Source organism: Lolium rigidum, chromosome 7 (genome assembly GCF_022539505.1).
Source record: "Lolium rigidum isolate FL_2022 chromosome 7, APGP_CSIRO_Lrig_0.1, whole genome shotgun sequence".
Classification (NCBI taxonomy): Eukaryota; Viridiplantae; Streptophyta; class Magnoliopsida; order Poales; family Poaceae; genus Lolium; species Lolium rigidum.
Window position 1 is genome coordinate 359,363,150 of NC_061514.1, and position 20,717 is coordinate 359,383,866.

The following is a 20,717-nucleotide window of genomic DNA, read 5'->3' on the forward strand; positions in this document are numbered from 1 at the left end:
CAATTTGGGTTGTGTTTAGTTCCTTGGAGAGCTCCAAATCTTGCTTATAAAGGTTCAGGGTGGTTGAATTCCCAGTCAACCCACTAAGTCAATGTGAGGGACAAGCCAAGGATCCAACTGCGGTTAGTCGACTTACAATTTGAGTGACTTTTCCCATACGGTGTAAACCCTAGATCGAGTCACCTATTTAAGGCTCAAATAGAGGTAGTAGCTAGGGAGCATACAGTCATCCATCCTTAGCCTCCATCTACGCCTCTAGCGACTTGTAAACACATCTATCTCAATGTAATCGAGTAGGAATAGATCTTTAACTCCACCGCGAGAGGCCGAACCTAGTACATCGTGTCTATGCCAATCTCGTCCAGGTTATCCAATGTCAACAACGCTCTCCGGCTCATCTAAGCTACCCATGTTGCATCTGTCTCAATAATACATCGAGAGCACGAGTAATAGATTGGTGTGGATACGGGAAATTGTTGTTGAGTTCTTGTCTTCATAATATCATTATATTTTTTACACAAAATTATATCATTATATGACCACTCCTTTTAAACTTGCAACATGTCTTTCTTAGGGGGTTTAGCACAAGGCTCTTAGAAGGTCTTCAACTTTGTTTGTATAATTATAGAAGAAAATAACATGCCCAATTCTGAATGGTTAAACCCGATAGTATCAGACTAATTCAAAATTTAAACAGTCATGCGAGAAAGACAAATTCCTAGAGGTGCCGATCTTGATCTCGGTGGCACCGGCTTGACCAGAGAATCTCTAGAATCGGACAACACTTGGAGGTACTGGGACGGAGCACTCAGAGGTTCCGCTATGAATTAGCAAGTTTTCTCCTATTAAAATGCTATGTGTGTTGTTGTTCTAGCTAATTATGACGATGGGTAGGGTATGGGTCGGGTAGAGCAATACCATACCCATACTCGTACCCACGGTTGTGAAACTTTATCTATACCTGATAGGTACCTGTACCCAGCGGGTAGATCACACAGTACACAAGTTATTCACAGTTTTACCTTTATCGATAGCACATTTGATAATAAAAAGTTAATTATCACAACTCAGTAGCAGATAGTTGAGTACACGATAGTTATTAGAACTAGATGATACCCCGCGCGGTGCTGCGGAATAATTGCATAAATAAAAGAAATATTCCGGTCAGTAAAAATTATGAAACAACCTATGTTCTAGCATGTAACTTATAGACGGGATATAATAGCAAGGATCGTGTTAATCAATTAACGCCCCTTTTTAATCAACTATGAGCTTGGCCCAAATTTAAGACAAAGAGCATCATGTATGTATCAGCCTTTTGGGTCCCGGCTATATATGCTCCCTTTATTTGAAATGCATTTTAAACATGTTAAAAAATGAAAATTAAATATTATGTGCATATCTCCAGATCCTACATGCTCACAAAGTTGTGTCAGCGAAAATTGACTTTTTGTGCATCCCGTGTAAAAAGATAAAATTTAGTGCTAAAAATAAGACCATTCTAGAGATATATATTTTTTTACAGGGTACAAAAGTTCTAGGTTTTCAGTGAAATATTATGTGCGCACAAAAAATGTGTAGATATGCAGGCAAAAATTATCTGAATATTTTAACATTCTAATTTGTTTAAGTAAAGCGAGCATATGCACCTGACATCAAATTTGATTTTCGATTTAACTAACTATCTTTCTAAGATCAATTGACTGACCCAACAAAACATGTTTCAGCAAGGGGATAAGAAAAGATAAAATAAGCAACAGTACCTAAGCCCACGGGATCAATGAGTCATTGCTTACAAATCATTGTATAAATTACTTGTGATACATTGGTTGTGTATTAGTGAAATCTAAACTTTCTTATGGTACAGAAATACACATATATAAATAGTTACAACTTGCAATGTACACCTGTCACCGAAATCAACCAAATTATTTAATCAAGATGTTCAAATGGAAGTGTGCATTATTTTAAAAATGTGCCAATAAACACCTTCAAAAGTTCACATTGAGTATATGTAGACAGTTGTTCTCCTCGCAAAGCTCTCCTCTTGGTCTCCATTTTAAGCATACCAAACTACAAAATATCATGACATATAAAAGCTTTTGAAGGAACCGAGCAACTAATTTCGCCTTGGTGTCAGTATTTGCAACCTCTAAATGCAAACCCCTGTTGTAGTCTAGAACAGAAATAAATGAATATGGACTGAAACAGATTGCCCAAAAAACATTCTGCAGCAAAAAAGAAAGTAGTGCCACTTACAGAATCTGATAGGGGCAATCATACATAGATAATGCACACATGCTGTAACTCACCATACTTCAAGAGAATTAACCAAAGCCCATGAAAACATAATGGATAAGATTATTGAAGACGCTTTATTTATGATCCATCCAGAACCTTGAAAATTGTCTACATTCAATGGAAGAACATGGAATGTACAAAGTAATGCATCTACAAATTAAAGTTTGAACGTGGAAAATTCCGTCAAGCATGAATAAGGAAGAGATATTTGTGTGGTCTGGTATTTACTTACAATATGAAAGTAACTCGTTGGGAGAAAGTAAACAGAAATATAGCTTCCATGAGATGGAGAGTGGCAAGATGTAGATTTCAGCTTTGCAAATTGAAAAATGTATGATACATGCAAGAGCAGAAAAGACTTGAAATCAAATTAAACAGTATTGAAGGTTTCCCTGAGAGGAATCTGAAATAAAAGCGGGAGAATAGTCATGCAATGACTGATCATAACATCTAACCAGCCCAGTCCTCCGCAACTGCGCAAAGGTTTAGTCTTGCTTGCGTATGAACATTCCCCGCAGTCTGCAGAATTAATAGAGGCGAATGAATTATTAAGAAAGTTGTAATGACGAATTGTCAATGGACTTGATTTATGATACTGTAGAGTCATGTGGATCGAATCAATGATCTGATATGCAAATAGAAGTAGAAGATAAAGAAAAACATGCATGTGCAGTGGCCTAAAATCAAAACCCATTGCGTACTCACTTACTGAAACCAACTCGCTATTCAGCATACAGTGATATACAAATAGGTAAGGAGATGAACTGAATATAAAAAAAGGCACGTAGGAAGTGGTGGGCATTTGACCATCGTGCAATGGAATTATTGCTACCATCAAAGAAATTACCGGCCGGACGGCGATGACGGTTACCTTCGAGCTTCATGGCCGCATCAGAGGAGAACTTAAGAACAGTACCAGCAAAAGCACTAAATGATTTCCAATCTGAATATTGATTCAGCAAACAATTGATTTGATGTTCTGCCCCAGTAGATTCTCGCCACTCAAACCAACTATAAAAATCCGACCATAAACATCAGAAAAACTTAGAAAAAAAAACATGGAAGGATAACAAAATACATTTGACGATGGATTCATTCTCCTTGAAGTCAAAATAGAGATGACCATTCTGATGACCAGATCAATCTTCTCCAGCATGCAGTCCACCCTTTCCTGCACAACCCCAAATAAAATGGGGGAAATCAAGTCAAGGCCAGATAAACTCACCTTGGAATGGGGTTCCCTGTGATCTGCCGACTGGGCGTACTCTCCCCTGGCTTCCCTTTGTGACCTTGCAGCTCAAAGGGCAGATGAATAGACAGCGCTGCAGGATGAGGAGAGAGTACATTAGATTTGGGCTATGAGAAGGGCGCCGCTTGGGTAGAATATGGGCGGCCGGGTGCTCGCTTTCCTTACCGATCAATCGATCATAGAGGAAAAGGCGGAAGTGGTGGGACGGTGGACTGCTCTCCTCCCTCACAGATTGAAGTGACCACGCAGATTGAAGATGAAAAGGCCCAAGTGATGGGTCGCGGACCGCTCGCCTTCCTCGGAGATCTTGCAGATTGAAGACTTGAAGAGGAATAAAGGCTGAATTGGTGAGGGATAGAATGGAATTATCAGTCCAGGCATTTCTTTTCTCTGCGAGAAGGTCCAGGCGTGGCTCACCGGCGCAAAACAATGCCCGTATTGGGTGGAGGAAGCGAGGATAAACCCGTCTGAAGCGACGCTCGGCATTACAAACCTGGCGGGAAAAGGGGTGACATGGTCTCACGAGAGACCAGGAAATTGGGACCAACTATTTAGAAATAGAAGATTAGTAGTCACAATCTCATACTCTAACTCATATGTCAAGAAGAGAAGATGTACCGCATGACAAATTAACAATAAATGGGTAGGGTCTTAGTATACCAACGGGTACAAAGGATATATTCGTGTCCTACCCGTGGCTTAACGGTTAGCGTATGAGTACTACCCATAGCTATAAAAGTGTGTCCATATCATGTTCATCCGGGTACGGCACTCGCGGGTACCCATGCACGTGGATAAATTTCCACCCTTAGTTCTACCATATATTGAACTTGGAGGTTCCAAGAGCTAATAGAGCACCATGCAGAAAGAGGGACTGAAAAATTCTAAACTATTTGAAGGTTGGTTCCGACCTAACTTTACTCGGAGGTGTCGGTCCTCTATAGTAGACTTTGCGCAATGTTTACTAAAACTAGCACAATCTTCGCATACATAGTTCATTTTTGATATATGATCAATTAAAATATTTAGAAAAAACATATGCATCTGTATTCAACGAAAACAAAGTATGGCAGCTGCCCCTCTACAAAAAGCTTCGCCCCTGACACTATCCATGTTATCGATAGTTCTTAAAATGTTTCTCTAACAGGTCGTTGCACCACAAGTTCAACTTAACGTCATGACGCAGCTCCTCGATCATCTCGACATCTAGGTTAGTTAACCCTGTCCTTTCACCAGCAGAAAAAGGAAGTTCGTTGTGTCCCTGGCCGGTGGCCTGCGCACATGCATGCTAAAAATGACAAAGCGCCCATAATTCGTTTGGTAGGTCGCGAGACGGTTGAAGGATTCCCCATCGCTCTTTCCGGCCAAGTTTGCCGTACATGGCGCGCACACATGGCCGCACGGTGCACACGCTGCCGATTTCTTTGCTTCAAGTGGCCGCACAACGCATATGTCGCATCCAAAACATTTGCACCGGTCACCGGCCCCTATGCCCTAGCTAGGAGCGAGCCAGTATAGCCACGATTTTTCAGAGTTTTTTAGGAGAGTGCCACGCGAGTCCGTACGACACGAGACAATAGAATTGGGTTGGGCACAAGCTAAAATTAGGCCACTTGGGGAGACAGAAGCGGAGGAATAGTTAAGGCCTGGGGTGTCCATTTGTGAAAGCAAGCTCACACGCTGTCCAATTGTCAAGGAAATTTTTACTGCAGAATTCGATTAAACTTAGTCTAACACTAAGTTATATAATTATTTGACCACTATGTTATAAAAAAAGTTGGGAGAAGTTTTCTTTAGACTATTCATCTGAAACTTGTGATTTTTTCCTAAACTACATATTTTGAATTTGGATATAAAAATTGACACGCACATACATACGTGCACCCTCTATATGCAGAAATTTATTTCGAATTTTTAGGAGTCTGAAAATACGAATTTTAGGGCACTACATTATTCGGGTTCCATTGAATCTAGGTGCCACTACGTAATTCTAGTCCAATTGTCAATTGAAGTTCTTACCCTTCACATAGAGCCATTAGCTACTTTCTTCGGTCTTTTTTAATTAAGTTAAATTTAGTATAAAATTATACCAAATCTGAGTCAATTGAAACAGACATGAGGAAGTAGTTGTGTACAGTAAAACTAACCCTCGGATCCAACTTACTTGTCTCAGGTTTGGCACAGCAAAATCTGCTTAGATTCATTAAATTTGCGAGAAGTAATGTAAATACTCCTAGTTTTAACCGCGACACATAATTAACGCGCGCGTTGGTTAATCTTGTTGATACACCATCGATGGATCGAGGCTGCGCATGGGAAGCATGCATATACGGTGTGACGCATGCAAGAAGAAGTTCGGTGGGCAGCGTACATAGCACGCGGTGGTGGATCGACGTCGACGATATGATTAGTCTTGGGCTTTGATCATCTCGAGGTGGTCACGCGCAGACACGCTCGATGCTCGTACGTGGACACCGACACGACGAGTTTGTTCTGGGGAAGCAAAGGGGCCGTACTTGCCAGGTCGCCGTCGGCTCCCGATCGAGGCTAGCTGCGATCGACGTCGCCGAGTTTGGGATCAGTCGCCTTCCCGTAGATACCCCATGGGTCCAACTTGAAGGCTGCCCGCTTACGCACGCGCGCTGATAGCAGCGTTTGCAGTGCGCGTATTGAGCTAGCTTGCGGCGACACTGATCATTAGTTAAGTACTCCCTCCGTCCACAAATAAGTGGACGTGCGGGATTTTCAAGGCAAATTAGTAAAAGGAGAGAAAAATGCATTGGAAAGATGCAACCAACATCTCTCTTCTCTTTAATTATTTCATCTCCAATAGGCTAAATGCATGTATAAAATTAAGATAATATGTGCTAGATATTATTGGGTTTGATTTTCGTGCAATGAGAGAGAAACAACTTTTGCTAATTTAAAGTGCATTGGGAATATCGAAGTACACTCTTCCATGGACAGAGTTTTAAGACTAGATGTCCACTTATTTGTAGACGAAGGGAGTAGTGTGTATGTAAGAAGTTCAAATTAGCGTGTGCGTCCTCTGCACAATCTTCCTGGCTAGTGTGTAGACTCACAGCGAGGTGGTACATAGGATTTGGCCATGGAAACTGCATAGGACTTACCGATCGACTCACTTTACGCACGTGTAGCTCCATATATAGATGAACGGCGAGCGTAACTACGTACCATGCCGTTTACCACACGCCAAGCTCTCATCACAGCGGCGCCAGCTTAGCATGCTTTATGCGCGTCGAGGCGTACGTGTGCTAAGGCCAAGCTAATTGCATAGCTAACCGCGCTTAGCCAAGCCAGCAGCTGGCTAAGCGGACCCGGCCGGAGATCTAGCTAGCAGTGTCAACCAGGAGATCTTCGTCCATTTGTTAGAAGTAAACTACGTCGCCGTACGTGGCCATTCATTCGCCTTGTGGAGACAGTGCGTACCCTACCGGTATATAACCTCCTCAAGTTTACGTACACATAAAAATACGTGTAGATGTATTTGGACAAAGCCCGACACACTTATTTTCGAACGGATGAAGAATTATGTACGTACACGTTTACGTGTGTTAGATCGAGCAAGCCACGCCGCGCGCAGCATGGATGGCGGAGGAGGTCAAGATAGACGGTCGAAAATCGGGCGGAGGATCTGCTCCCCATGCATGCTCCGTCACCACTCGTGGCTGCGGATGGACGGGTAGGTAGCCTAAATCCGCCGGCTGCATACGTACGCGAGGAGACTCGCGGTACAGATCGCGGACGAAACGAACCCGAATACTCCACCGTAGGCTGCCTTAAATATGCACTAGGCTTCACCTATAAATCAGAGCCCGATGATGGAGCACATGCAGGTCGATGATGGATCCGATCCGGCAAATGCACATATGCATGGGCACGCAGATCAATCGACCGTGGAGTGGGCTTGTTTCCGACGTGCGAGCCGTGACCTCGCCTCGCCGCATCATCATCATCATCTGCATATGCCGATATGCGTAGCAGCATATAAGTACACGTGCGCCCATGAACACGTACCTGATTCCGCACGTTGCAGCCCCTCGCGCGCGCCTCGATTTCCCATACTGTCACCGTTAAAAAGCGCGCGCACGCACGGGGCACCCGGAGACACTACGTTTGGCGCGATGGGCGGGCAGCCAAACACGGCGCCGCCGTACGGTGACACGCATGCGTACGTGCCTTCTTGTTCTCCGGATCAGTAGTGTACTATCAGTAAAAAAAAGAAGGCCCTCTGGGACAGAGCTGTGACCGTGACTGCGTCAACCAGCTGTGCGTCGAGTCACCGTGACTGCACTATAAACAAACCTCGGCCCATCTATCTGGCGGAGTAGTAGAATTTAGAAAACCGTATTTTATTACTAAGTAAAAAATATTACTGTCAGAGTCGCGTGCATTTAGTTTGCATTGTTGGCACGACTCGCGGTCACGAGGCATGGAGCACGAACCTGCACGGCGAAAGAGAAGATAGACACGAGAGGCCGCCGTAGCGCATAGCTGCCGCCGATGAGGTGATGTCAGCCGATAGGCAGGGCAAGCGGCCGCCACATCAGCAGCCCGCGCGAGGGTACGTGGCCCACGAACGAGGGGAGAGCGCCGGCTAACGGGCGGGACCCGCGCGCCAACGGTTCTTTTTTCGACCGTTTGAAGCACCGCACTTCCCTTCTCATCCTCACTTGATTCATCTCTCTCCCCGCGATCACTTGCGCCTTTATTGTCTCCAGCCTGCTAGCTGCACGATACTGCAGGCCACTCTTTTTTAATTAATCACCAGTTAATCAGAAGAGCACAACTGTAGTACGATGTTTGTGTTGCTATACTAGTGCCAGGTTTACACTTGTACGACTGTCAAGAAATCGTAGAAGTATACAGGAAACATGTCACGGTATCTACGCGCGCGGTGGATACATCTACAGGAACGGAGCGATTACGACGCTACAAATCTTAAATCAGGAGGAGGGAACAGCTACAGTAACAACCAAGTACTACTGGGTCGGCATCCGCCACCGCCCAACGACCCTGCGCGTCCCCACGCCCACACTACTCCCCCTCTCCATCTACTAGACCTTTCCATCCAATCCAAGCCAAAAACGTGCGGCAACCCTCTCCCGTGCATCGCCCGCCGTCCAAACTCCTCATCCGACGGTCCTCGTCTCACCGTCGTCGTCCCCGCGCGTACGAATATTCGGGGACCAACCAACACCGCTCCACTCCACTTCTTATAAATCACCCTCCCGGTGCGCCGCTGCGCCCACCTCTCTGCTCGCACTCTCGCTTCCATTCGTTTCGTTCGCACGAACAAACGCACGCACGCCGCTGAGTGGGGAGAAGAGAACGGAACGGTCGAGAAGGAATTGGTGTTGGGTTTGGGTTGGGGCGGCTGCAGCTGCGGGGAGCATGGGGTACGCGCGGACGGTGATGGCAGGCGCGGCGGCCGCGGCGGCGGTGCTGGCGGCGGCGGGGCTGAGGATGGTCATGCCGGCGGCGGCGGGGTTCGTCGCGGAGGAGATCCCGCGCGCGCAGGCGGCCGCGGCCACGTGGCTCACGCCGCCCTACCTCTACCTCGTCATCAACGCCATCATCATCTCCATCGCCGCCTCGTCGCGGTACCAGCCTAGCCGCGCGGCGAGGACCCACGCCAACGAGGTGCCTGCGCCGGCTTTGGCGATGCCGATGCCGATGGAGGTGCCTGCGACGACGGTGTCCATGGCGATGCCGATGCCGATGGACGCGCCTGCGCCGACGGTGTCCATGGCGATGCCGATGGAGGTGGCTGCGCCGGCAGTGACCATGGCGACGCCGTTGCCCGTACCGGAGACGCGGGTTCCGGAGGCCGTGGCCGTCGAGCAACCGGCGGTGAAGATGGCGCCGGCGCCGGAGGTTGAAGAGAAGGAGGACGACTTCCTCATCTCGAGGTCCGCGTGGACGCCGCAGCGGCGGGTCGTGCGGGAGGACGCTCAGCTGGAGAACGAGGCGGCGCCGTTCGCGGACCTGACCAACTCAAGGGAGAAGCCGCTCTCGTCATCCCGGTTCGGCCGGAAAGCGGCCAAGCCCAGCCCCGAAGGTAAAAACAACACCACCGCCTAAATTGCTACATCCCAAAAATTCTCCTCCCTTCTATTCAATTCGCCAGCCAGCTCTTTTGGCCTACAAAGACCAAACTCTCGCCGATTTTCTTCACCAACTTGGCTGCGAATTCTATTCTGCGACAAAAAAAAAGGAACAATTTTACTGACGGCGACGTACTGGGCGTGCCGTTGCAGGGAGCAGGGCGCTGCGGGTGACGCGGCCGCGGAGGGGGGACACGCTGGAGAACACGTGGAAGGCCATCACGGAGGGCCGGGCGCCGCCGCTGGCGCGCCACCTCAAGAAGGCCGACACCTTCGACACGCGCCCCGGCCGCCGCCCGTCCGGCGGCGGCGGCAGCAAGGAGCTAACTCCTCCTGCCCCGGCGACGATGCAGAAGGCGGAGACGTACAACGACGCGGGAGGAGGCGCCAGGAAGGTGCGCCGCGAGCCGTCGCTGGGGCAGGACGACCTCAACCGCCGCGTCGAGGCCTTCATCAACAAGTTCAACATGGAGATGCGGCTGCAGCGACAGGAGTCGCTCAAGCAGTACAGCGAGATGGTCGGCCATTACTGAACAAGAAGAGAGTTCTCTCAAGAGCTCAGATGCGAACAGCAGCAAGAAAGCAAGTTACTTGTCTTTTTTCTTTTGGTAGTTTTGGCTTTGGTTTCTGTTTCTTCTCTGTAAGAAGAAACGGATCTGTCAATTACTCCTACTAAGAAGCTGATAGTGATAGTAGTTTTGCACAAGAGAGAGACATGTTTATAGGGAGATGATGCAGATTAGTGAGGGCCCTGGGCATCCCAATTCCTTTTGGGGTGCCGGCCATGTGTATGTATTGAAATCTTTGCTTACTAAGCTGTTCATTCCTCAACAAACGATGTGTACTCGCGCTGGATGATGTAGAATTTTCTCTCGAGATGTGATCTCAACCATAATTCTGACGATGCGTGTCGCTCTTTAAGAAAAAGACCAGCAAAAAGCCTACAAGAACGGAAAGCCTCAAGTTTGCTAAAGATACACAGGACATGTAGAATTTCCTGTCGACATGTGATCCGAACGATATTTCTGATCATACACCGGAAACAAAGGCTGCAAGAATGAAGCCTCAAGTTTGCTCAAGATGACACCAGAGCGATCATGTAGGATGCACATTAGAACAACCTCTTGTAGAACCAGTTGCGATGGTCTCGGAACATTAATAAAGAGACATCCAGCTTACAAGGTGCCGAAGAGCGCTGCTCTTACAATACATACATACATACATACACGGTAGGCAACACCTACGGGTTCTACAGCACCAACCGCCTGATCTATGGTATGCATGATAACATCAACACGGATAACTCGGCCCCGACGACAGGGAACTAGATCTTTTGTATGGAAAAGTAATAACATCTACACTACAACTCCGTCAACCGGATTTCTTCATCTGTATACAGTTCTCAAATCTGTTATCTATGACAACTCTTGCCAGTATGATGGACCTTCATCCGCCCAAGCCACCCTAGGTTGGATTATCTCGGGGAAGTCTCAAGGCACCAACCGCATTGGATTTTGGTGACTGATCCTCTTCCCGTTCAGGCTGGATGTTCAGGTCAATCTGGTTCTTCATAGGAGAGGATGACATGCTATGCTCAACAGTGTCTTCAGCATCATCAGCATTTGTGTCCACCTTCTGAAGGGAGCTACTTGGGCTGGTGATACCAGGCAGAAGATCAGATTCAGTTTGCAGAACGGACTCGCTGGACTGGCCTAGCTCTTTTTTGCGAGATTGCCGAGGTCCCTCCGAGTCTTTCTCAGACTGGCGTTTTTCACGCCGAAGCATGAGTGTCCTGAAACGGCGGCGCACCGTCATACAGACGTTGCAGGTGCAAGTCTGCTTGTGCTTTGGGCCCTTCCCGCTAGGAGGTTGAATGCACACAATGCACGTGCAACCAGGGCGATGTCGGGGGTGCTTTGTTGTTGGCTGGGAAGGAAGAGATTCACCTTCACCAAGAATGGCAAGGTTCGCTAGCGTGTCCAGCCCATCCGAAACATCAATACTGTCAATTTCTACCCTTGCTTTAGGCTTCTTTGCAGCACCTGCGATGTCAATTAAGCAAAAGCTATCATTATATGCAGTTATATAATATTACTCCATAAATTAATAATGCATCCAACACACTAAGCGATGTTCCAACAAACACACTGAGCGCTCAATAACTAGCTACAGTTTCAGGCTACAAGGAGATTGTTGTGAAATGTCAAGACTAGCTTTTTGTTTTTCTCTAAACTTGTTAATGCATATGTAGCTGTTCTACGATATTTCCCTATAGCTGATGTTAAAAAAACTCTGCATAAACCTCTATACATAGAAATTAGCTAGCATGTGATGCGTAGATGAACACCCAATTTAGTTAATCTCTCAAGCACATACAAACATGTACAAAATGGATTGATAAGATGCGTTTGTAATCAAGAACACACACACATATCCCAAATCCAAAGTACTTATTCATTAAGAAATCACCAATCTACCAACCCACTAGAACAAAATGACTAGTAAAATAAATAAATAACTGAGGAAAGGATGTCAACTGACATTTTCCACAAAGAACGTCCAGCAAAAAGTAGACGACAGTGAGATCCTCTTGGAGGCCACCAATGATGGTGGCTTTGAGAAGAGGAGGTTGTCTGCTGGATTCGGATCTGGGATGCAGGTCATCCCAGATGACGAAGGTGGTGCTTGGTCATGGAGCAGGGCAGCAGGTCCAAGGAGAACGCCGTAGGAGCTCGGGGTGGGAGGGAGTTGGAGGCAGATGCAGCCATGGGGGAGGATAGGAAATGGGCTACCCAACAGGGAGAGGAAGGGATAGCTGTTCAGGTATACCAGTGGCATTTGTAGGTAATAACAACCAAACTGTAGGAACATTTTGGGTATTAGGTACGCACGGGGGTCTAAAGTGAAGCTGGTGGATCACCCTTTTTTCAACTCCATCAGAATGAACTAGGGGTGGCCTCAACTTTTTCCCTTCACTGATTTGGTTGAGTTTGGGATAGCTTCACTGGATCCACCAGTGGATCTATGGAGTGGAGTTCTCCAGAGCAAAGAGAATGTTTTACCTAACCATCTACGGAGCATGATTCTCGCAGATCTTACAGTTCATACCATAGAAAAAGCAACACGCCCAACAAGACCAGCTTGTTGACATATGGAATTAGAGAAGCATTATTGTATAGCTAACATTTCCTTTTTTTAAATGGCAGTGTTCTTTAATACTGCCAAGTACCTCACCATACAATGTACTACAGTAATAGTACTAGGGCATGTTTGGTTCAAGGCAACCCAGTCCACAAATAAACCTTGGTTAATGTGGAAATAGATGGCAAAAAACTATGTCTATGCCACAAGGGCCATATGCTAGAAACCAAGCATACACCTTAGAGAGCCTGTAAAGACCCAGCAAACTGTGGCTGGAGACCAAATGGCCTCCTAAGACTTATGGTATGTCTTTGGCACATCCTAAAATGGATGGATTGGTCCTCCTTAGCAACTTAAGTTGTTCATTTGTAGATTTTACAGCACGTAGCTCGTACCTCGTACCTCTATGCAACCTACTAGTTCATAGTGCATACCTCAAAAGATTTCCTCTAGAATTCATCTTCAGATTCCTAATACTCTCTCCAATCCATAATAAGTGTTGTGGTTTTAGTTATAACTACTAGTTCAAATCTAACTAGTGCATAACCATGGATAAATCTTTACAAGTCATCATACCTGATTTTATGGGAATCAGTTCAGCAAGCTCCTCCATGCTCACCTCTTGTGCAGATACGCAAGAAGTCCTAGAAAAGAAAAAATTAGATGAAAGGCTAAAATATAACGGCCAAATCATTTTCTCCTAGGTTACAGTGAGTCAGTGACTATTATTGAGCTCAAAGTCATGAAAGCTCTTGAGGGTGCAGTTTGGCAAGATTTCTAGAAGTTATCACACGAAAACAATTTTCGTAGGGTGTTTCGTAGGGCTCAACATAACTACATATGCTTCAAATTGGCACATGCCATGTTCTGCACAGCCTCGACTAATTGCACAAAAATGGCCCATTTGTGCGCAGAGAGGATTAGTTCCAGCGATAATTATATTTCCTTGTGAAGTTAATCTGAACTCTTAAGAACCTTGTCAATAACATCAGTGGCCCAGTATGAAGTTTTTTCCTCCATATTTTGGTAGCATGTAGATCGGGTAAATTATTACTACAACCACGAGAATATATTTGGAAATAAAGAAAATTAGTCATCAACAAAAAACATGCCTATTCTAATAAGAATAGATCCACCTGAAAGGCTAAGTTTTAAACATGAATTGCTATCTTTGAAGGATTAGATAACTATAATTCGTAAAGATGGTTCATCATGTACTATTAGCGAGTATTGTACGGTTAGAGAGTCCATAAATAAACAACATGACAAAAACTAAATGAAAATGTATGACGATGGAGAAATAATCAGCGAACACAGAACAGTATTCACCTTTCAGGGTCCCATTTATTATCAGAACAGGTCCACTTAGAGGGCAAAAGGGCGCCTACTGGCAGTTTCCGCCATTTGGAACAATCCTCACACTGAGCCCATTGATGATTCTCACTGATTCAAAATTGAATTATTAGAAGTTGGAGAAGAGGGTACACTGGTAAAAAGTAAACAATGCTGGGGATCCTACAGATTGATATAAGTAGAAATTAAATTGATATGGCAGCCTAGGGCTTGGTGCAACGAAAACCTGTAGATATGAAGATGTAAATTATTGTGCGTTGGTGCAACGAAAACCTAGAACACAGAAAAAGGAACTCGATGACAGAGATAGGTAACTAAATAAATATGTCGAGCAAACTGTTTGGAATAAGCATTACTTCCAATATACTCATTTGTGTCATTCTCTACACACATACTAAATGCATATAACAATCATTTCAGTCTGAAAACATTACCCTGATTGGTCAGTCACAAAATATGTCCTCCTCCCAAGTACAGGTGGCTCCTGAGAAGCACAGGATGTCATAAATAAAATAAGCTTATACGTAAGCTAGTAATGTGCCGTAAAAAATAGAATACAGAATAATTCTGGCACAACAAAATACTCCCTCCATCGGTCCGTCCCAAACTAGCTTGCTCAACTTTTTCTAGATATAGATGTATCTAAAACTAAAATGCGTCTATATACTTCCGTATCTAGACAAAGTTAAGCAAGTTATTTTGGGACAGGGGGAGTAAGAACTTTTATCACAAGATCACAATTTTTTCTGTGACATGGACACAAGAACACAAGCATGGCATACCTCATATTCCTCAAACTCATGGCCATCAACAATAACAATCGAAGGGGCCTTCAGAGGAGGGCGAAGCAATTCTTGAGCCTCTTCCCATGTTATCTTCAATTCCATGGACTCCTCGTTATCAATCCGGAACCGTTTAACCTTTGGACCAACGGAAGTTGCTTTTCTCTTCACAGGTCCAGGGGAAGAACGAACAGTTCCTGGCCCTTCCTTCTGTGCTACTCCATCATTGTCCATTTTACTGACAGATGCTTGTTCTACAGGGCTAGAGTCTTTATTCTCTGTGTTGACTTTATTTGGTCGGGCTAATGCAGCATTCGGACTAGAATCTGGAGCAGTGGCGTTAACATTAGCATCTGGAAGATTTGGGGCAGCAGTCCCAGGCTTTGTTGGTTCTTCCTGACGGAATATCTGACCACATACAGTAACACCATGGTGAGTTACAAGAACTATTTCAACAATTCTTTATTTGACACCCAGCATAGGAAGTGGGATGATTATATGTTTTTTGTTGATAAAATATCGAACATAGAGCGGAAGACTTGACAATAGAAGTATACAGCAGGATGCAGCAGAACATCTAAATTGTCAAGCCTGAACACATGGCATATACTGGTATCATAAAAATACTTCATTAGACATTCAGAGAGAAAACAAATACTCCCTTTGGCCCCAAATACTTGTTGCCGATTCGTATATATCTAGACAGATTTTAGTGTGTCTATGACTCTATTCACTTGCTTCAGCGACAAGTAATATGGATCAGAGGGAGTAACACATTTCTCAACCATCCGCTCAAGCAAGAGTGTCTTGAATTTATAAAGCTTTCCAGTACGAGAGCTACAACACAACATACTAAAGTACCATTGTGCTACCTGTTCTTGAGTCTTTGTCCTTCTGAATCCCATGACCAGCTTTCCTTCTGGATCTATTCGGCTGAAGCTTACTGAACAATATAACACATGACACGAGTTATAACAGCAGAAAAAAAAGACCACTTCCAGAAAATTCAGAAATTTTAAACAGAAAGACTGAATCAGAGATGCAGAGGGGGGAAAAGACCATCACAACCTTCAGCTATTGCCAAAATCCTTTTCAACCTAAAACTGTCTCAATAGTACATACTCTTAAGATCATTGACTTTACCCCCTTCTGTCCATTCCATAGTGGTTGTCATTTACCGTGGAAGTCTTTACTGACATGGTGGCCCTCCCATCATAGCCTGCATGGAAGCTGCCGCTCCAGGCAGGGCCGTGATTCACATTGCCACACAATGCTTGTGCGACCTACACTATCTCAACCTCAGCTCATTGCCTCGTCTGAGTTGTTGTAGGAACCCACATCATCAGGCGCCAACAAAAACATTCTCCCTGGTTCTGGGAAAATGAGGAATGGTGCTGTACAGGGGTGTTCTGGGTGCAGGGCAGCTCTGGCATGAGCATAACATGGCAGTGGGGCAGGTAATATTGTAATGTTGTGGGTCTGGGAAAAGATGTGGACAGAATCATAGCAAAGAAGACGGGCGAAAGAGGAAGATGGGGAGAAACTGATATGAGAACCCCTCCAATTTTTATTTGCTAAATTGTTAGACTACCCACAATGGGGGTATCATAGGTAGTATCATGCATTTCATGCATGCAAAAAGCTGATGTGGTAGTGCAATTAAAGATGAGAGAGGATTGTAGTATCATAGGTAGATACCGTATCATAGCACGTAGAACTAGAAAATTTAATAGCAAATAGATCTTGTACATAGTTTTGTATTGAGATTCTACAAATTAATAAATGTAATGAGAATATGATATCATGCATTGTAGAGATAGTACTATATGATACTACCCATTGTGACTAGTCTTAGCTGATACCTGATGTACACACGTGACATTCAAGTAGGCAACTTGGCACAAACCACTTGGGATGGACCGAAGAGGTGGGAGGTTTTAAATGCTCAGGGGTGCACTTTAGACGCTATTAGAATTTGAGACTAAATAACAGACTTGGCAAATAACTGAAGGTTCAAAGACGGGCCCATACCCAGAAAGATGCATATATAAGACACCAATGTTTCAAATATAGGATTGGGACAGGTAATATTATTAAGTAATGTAGCAGCATAATAATAATAATAAGTAAACATGATAAAATAATGAATTATAGTTGCAAAGAACAGGTGAGCAAGATCGCCGTAACATGATATTTCCCTATGTTGAAGATGTGTCCTATATAACATCAGGAAGTGAAGACAAAATCCTAATGGGTGTTATTTCGCTATAGCCATGCCTATGTTGAAGATGTGTCCTATATAACATCAGGAAGTGAAGACAAAATCCTAATGGGTGTTATTTCGCTATAGCCATGCTAAGTGAGTTACTCATAGGTTTCATAATAAATTAATAATCTACGGCAACCCATGTTTTTAGGAAACGATATCTACCTGTATCGCCTGCTTGTAAGTGCATCGACTGAATGCAAGGTGTGACACCCTCCAATACATACATCCTGCTGTTATTGTTGGGCCAGAAACGGAACTGGAACACCCATTCTTTACCACTGGCATCCTGAACTTTTAAGGGAAGTCCTTCTGGCTGAGAAATTGGAGGGAAGTATGCCTAAGAAAAATGATTTACAGTTAGGGTCGTTCTCTAAGAGTAAATGCACAAAATAAGAATAATTAAGAAACAACTACGATAGGGCTTCAAAGTTTTTACAGGTTTTCTACAGCAAGCCTTACTTTTAATTAAAATAGAAAAGTTTACAGTTCTAGTAACCACCATTCAACAGAATTTAGCCTTACATCAGGTTAATTTAGCTCATGGGCTTATTGAAAAATCCTAGTATGGCTTAGGATAATTAGCCAACTCAGTTAATTAAAAGAGAAAATAAAGGATTGTGCCACCATACAAAGGGAACAAATAAGAAGCAATGAAAGAAATTTGACATACACGTTGCCCTACCATAATCTAATTATGGAGAATCTACAAATTAACAAAAGAAATATGCTAAAGATTCACAACTGAATCATCAACTTACCTCAGCGCATTTCTTTGGCAACACCAAACGACCAATTCGACCAGCATCACTGGCACTCAACATTTTCTCAAACAAAGGAGTAATAACAGAATTCGAACTGTAGGAGAGTTAAGGAGACACTTACGATAAGACAAGAATTAAAACAAATATGCTTGATATAATTCAAGATGGCATAATTGATTACTAGTATAGAGAAAAAAATGGTGTCTAGATGAAATTGCTCGTGAAGATACGTAGAGCTTTTTGGATACTCTCCCGATAAGTTCTGTAGCTCTTTGTCTGTTATTCTAGGCCAATAGCGGGGAAGTAATTGAGATCTCGCCTTTGGATCTATTCTGGGCTTTCCGGTGCGGAATTGCGCTTGGTAGTCGGGTTCAATCACACTATGGGAATAGAACTGTTTCTGCACTACTGAGATGGGCACTGTGGTGGGCATTTGTGATTTCTCATGTGGTATAATTCTGACATGGTCGCTTCGTCCAGCTACTGGTGGATAATTGGTGATAGTATAGCCCCCTGATGTAGGCAGGGTGTTTGACACATTGTCCTTTATAATGGGTAGATGATGTGAATCAACCTTAAAGCCAGTAGATACAGTGGAAGCACCATCTGAAATTATCCCTTTCCTTGAAGACAAAGGGTCGCTTTCTCCTCCATGCTGACTAGGATCATGAAGGGCATTTGGATTTGGTGCTTCTCTTTGATAGAGAGTAGAAGGGTGTGGTGGATCCAGGCTTGTTTGCTGATTGTGCCCATTGACATATCTGTCCCTTACTATCTGGTTCATGCCGGCAGGTGTTGGTGGCCTGTCATGCATGTCATCGGATTTCTTTTCCTGGGCATGAATAAAAGTGCGCCCCGGAGGTAATTTTTCACTGCCACTAGGCCTATCAAACTCATAAGCTAGGCGTTGCTGCAAGTCGGACTGTACACTGGAAATACTCCACACATTATGCCGCCACTGACTTGAAACTTGTCCTGCGGGAGGTGGTCTCCAACTCTTGGCATAATTGTCTTTTCTGTCAGCTACATTCTGAGGCATATGCACAGTAGGAGCTGTTGACCATATTGGGTTTGGTGCCTAACAAGCATAAGGAACAATTAGTAGCAAAGATGGGCTAAAATATGAACTCCAAAGAACACAACCTGCAACTTCAATGCATAATAATACTATAATAAATACATCTTTCACAACAATCAATTACCAGCTTGAGTAAATGACATGAGAAATGTAGAAACAGGACATGAGCCACATAATGAATTAATGCTACCAACACAACAGCATGACTGGAACAACATGAATGATAGATGTTCAACATAACTGGAGTGCAAGTAAAAAATATATTGAGCAAAGCAGCAAAACTACATTTCTGCAAAATCTCTGCATAGTAACGCATTCAAATTGAATAAAGTTGACCCACTTAAAATGCCCAAGAGAGATTGCATAGTTAATAAAACCTCACAAGAGCAGAAACGTTGACAACATACCATTGCAGCAAATGACTTGCGAGCGCAGAGGATACAGTCAACCCCTCCAGCATCAAGCAGCGCATAGGCATGGACCGAGACGATGCATCCACAATGTAGTCTCTGCCCAGCAGGAACCCAAAATACAGGAACGGATCAATCAGCAATCAGAAACCAATGATCACGGCCACAGAGGCTAGCAGCATGTAGGCGTAGGATACACACCTTCCCGCACGCTTCGCAGTTCCTCCATCCAGCCACCTCGGAATGGAAGGTCTCGCAGAAGATCCCCTGCTCGAACGAGCCGCTGCCCACAGAAAAACAGAAAACACACATGCATGCATGCATCAGGCACTAGCAGGGAGCAAGTCGCACGCGAGTCAAACCACACACCCAGAAAGGAACCGCCAACTTTACACGAAACCCCCGGGCATCCGGCGAAATCGCAAACGACGTAGCGATCACTCCACGTAGATCCGGCGGGCGCCATAGGCGAATCCGTCTACCGAGGAAGGGACGGAGGGAGGGGGGCTCCGCACGAATCGACGATTGGGCGGAAGGAAGGGGGGCAGAGGAGAGAGTCGATTAAGGGGTTAGCGGGACGTACTAGCATCGGTCGCAGAGCTCGGCGTAGTCGCCGGAGCGCAGGCGCCAGCCGCGGCGGCGCTGGCCCTCGGATTTGGGGTCCTTGCAGTGCGAGTTGAAGCAGATCCTGGGCCGCTGCTGATGCGAGGCGGGTGGAGGGGCCTGCTGCTGCTGGTGCTGATGCTGATGCTGTTGATGCGGCGGCTGCGGTTGGTGTTGGTGGTGGTGGTGCTGCTGCGGTGGCGGGGCGGAACCAGGCGGATGCTTAGGCGGGGGCGGCTTTGGTTGGGGAGGCGGCGGGTGCACCGAGATGGGGGTACCGGTGAGGGGAGCGGTGGGCGGGGGCGCGGAGGGGGGCGGCGCCGGCGGCGGCGCCGACGAGGACATGGTCGGAACCCTAGGACGGCGGTGCGGCGAGGTGGGAGGGGGTTTTGGGGAGGCGTGGGAATCGTGGGGGCGCAAGGAAATATATGAGGAGCGGAGATGGAGAAGACGCGAGGCGAGGAGGAGGAGGAGGGCTTTTAAAGCGACGCTCAGAAAAGTATTATCAGCGGCTGCTCCGGCTACGTGTACGCGAAACGCCTCGGACTCACCACCCAAATCCCTCTCATCCTGCTACTAATACTACTATATACAATTTCCTACATATATTTTCCTCCAGCAGTATACTTATCTTCATTCATA

General features: G+C 45.3%; 2 protein-coding genes across 3 annotated transcripts; one reads left to right on the forward strand and one right to left on the reverse strand.

The window, feature by feature from the left end:
* The first annotated feature begins 8,842 nt into the window (after nt 1-8,842).
* On the forward strand, nt 8,843-10,513 carry LOC124677754 (nematocyst expressed protein 3-like). The gene is made up of 2 exons (XM_047213717.1): nt 8,843-9,632; nt 9,832-10,513. The coding sequence occupies exons 1-2, from the start codon at nt 8,966-8,968 to the stop codon at nt 10,209-10,211; spliced, it is 1,047 nt and encodes a 348-aa protein (XP_047069673.1). The 5' UTR covers nt 8,843-8,965; the 3' UTR covers nt 10,212-10,513.
* A 301-nt stretch (nt 10,514-10,814) lies between these two features.
* Nucleotides 10,815-20,435, reverse strand: LOC124677923 (B3 domain-containing protein Os07g0563300-like). Of its 2 annotated transcripts, none has more exons than XM_047213862.1 (12): nt 20,056-20,435; nt 19,674-19,755; nt 19,470-19,571; nt 18,233-19,062; nt 17,982-18,078; nt 17,386-17,560; nt 15,827-15,897; nt 14,955-15,362; nt 14,607-14,656; nt 14,149-14,262; nt 13,396-13,463; nt 10,815-11,720 (listed from the first exon to the last, which is right to left on the reverse strand). In XM_047213862.1, exons 1-12 carry the CDS (start codon nt 20,418-20,420, stop codon nt 11,143-11,145), a joined length of 2,940 nt encoding a protein of 979 aa, XP_047069818.1. In that variant the 5' UTR covers nt 20,421-20,435; the 3' UTR covers nt 10,815-11,142. The 2 variants fall into 2 exon arrangements, with proteins under 2 accessions (XP_047069818.1, XP_047069817.1); XM_047213861.1 differs by having other exon boundaries at nt 18,215-19,062.
* Nucleotides 20,436-20,717: the final 282 nt, after the last annotated feature.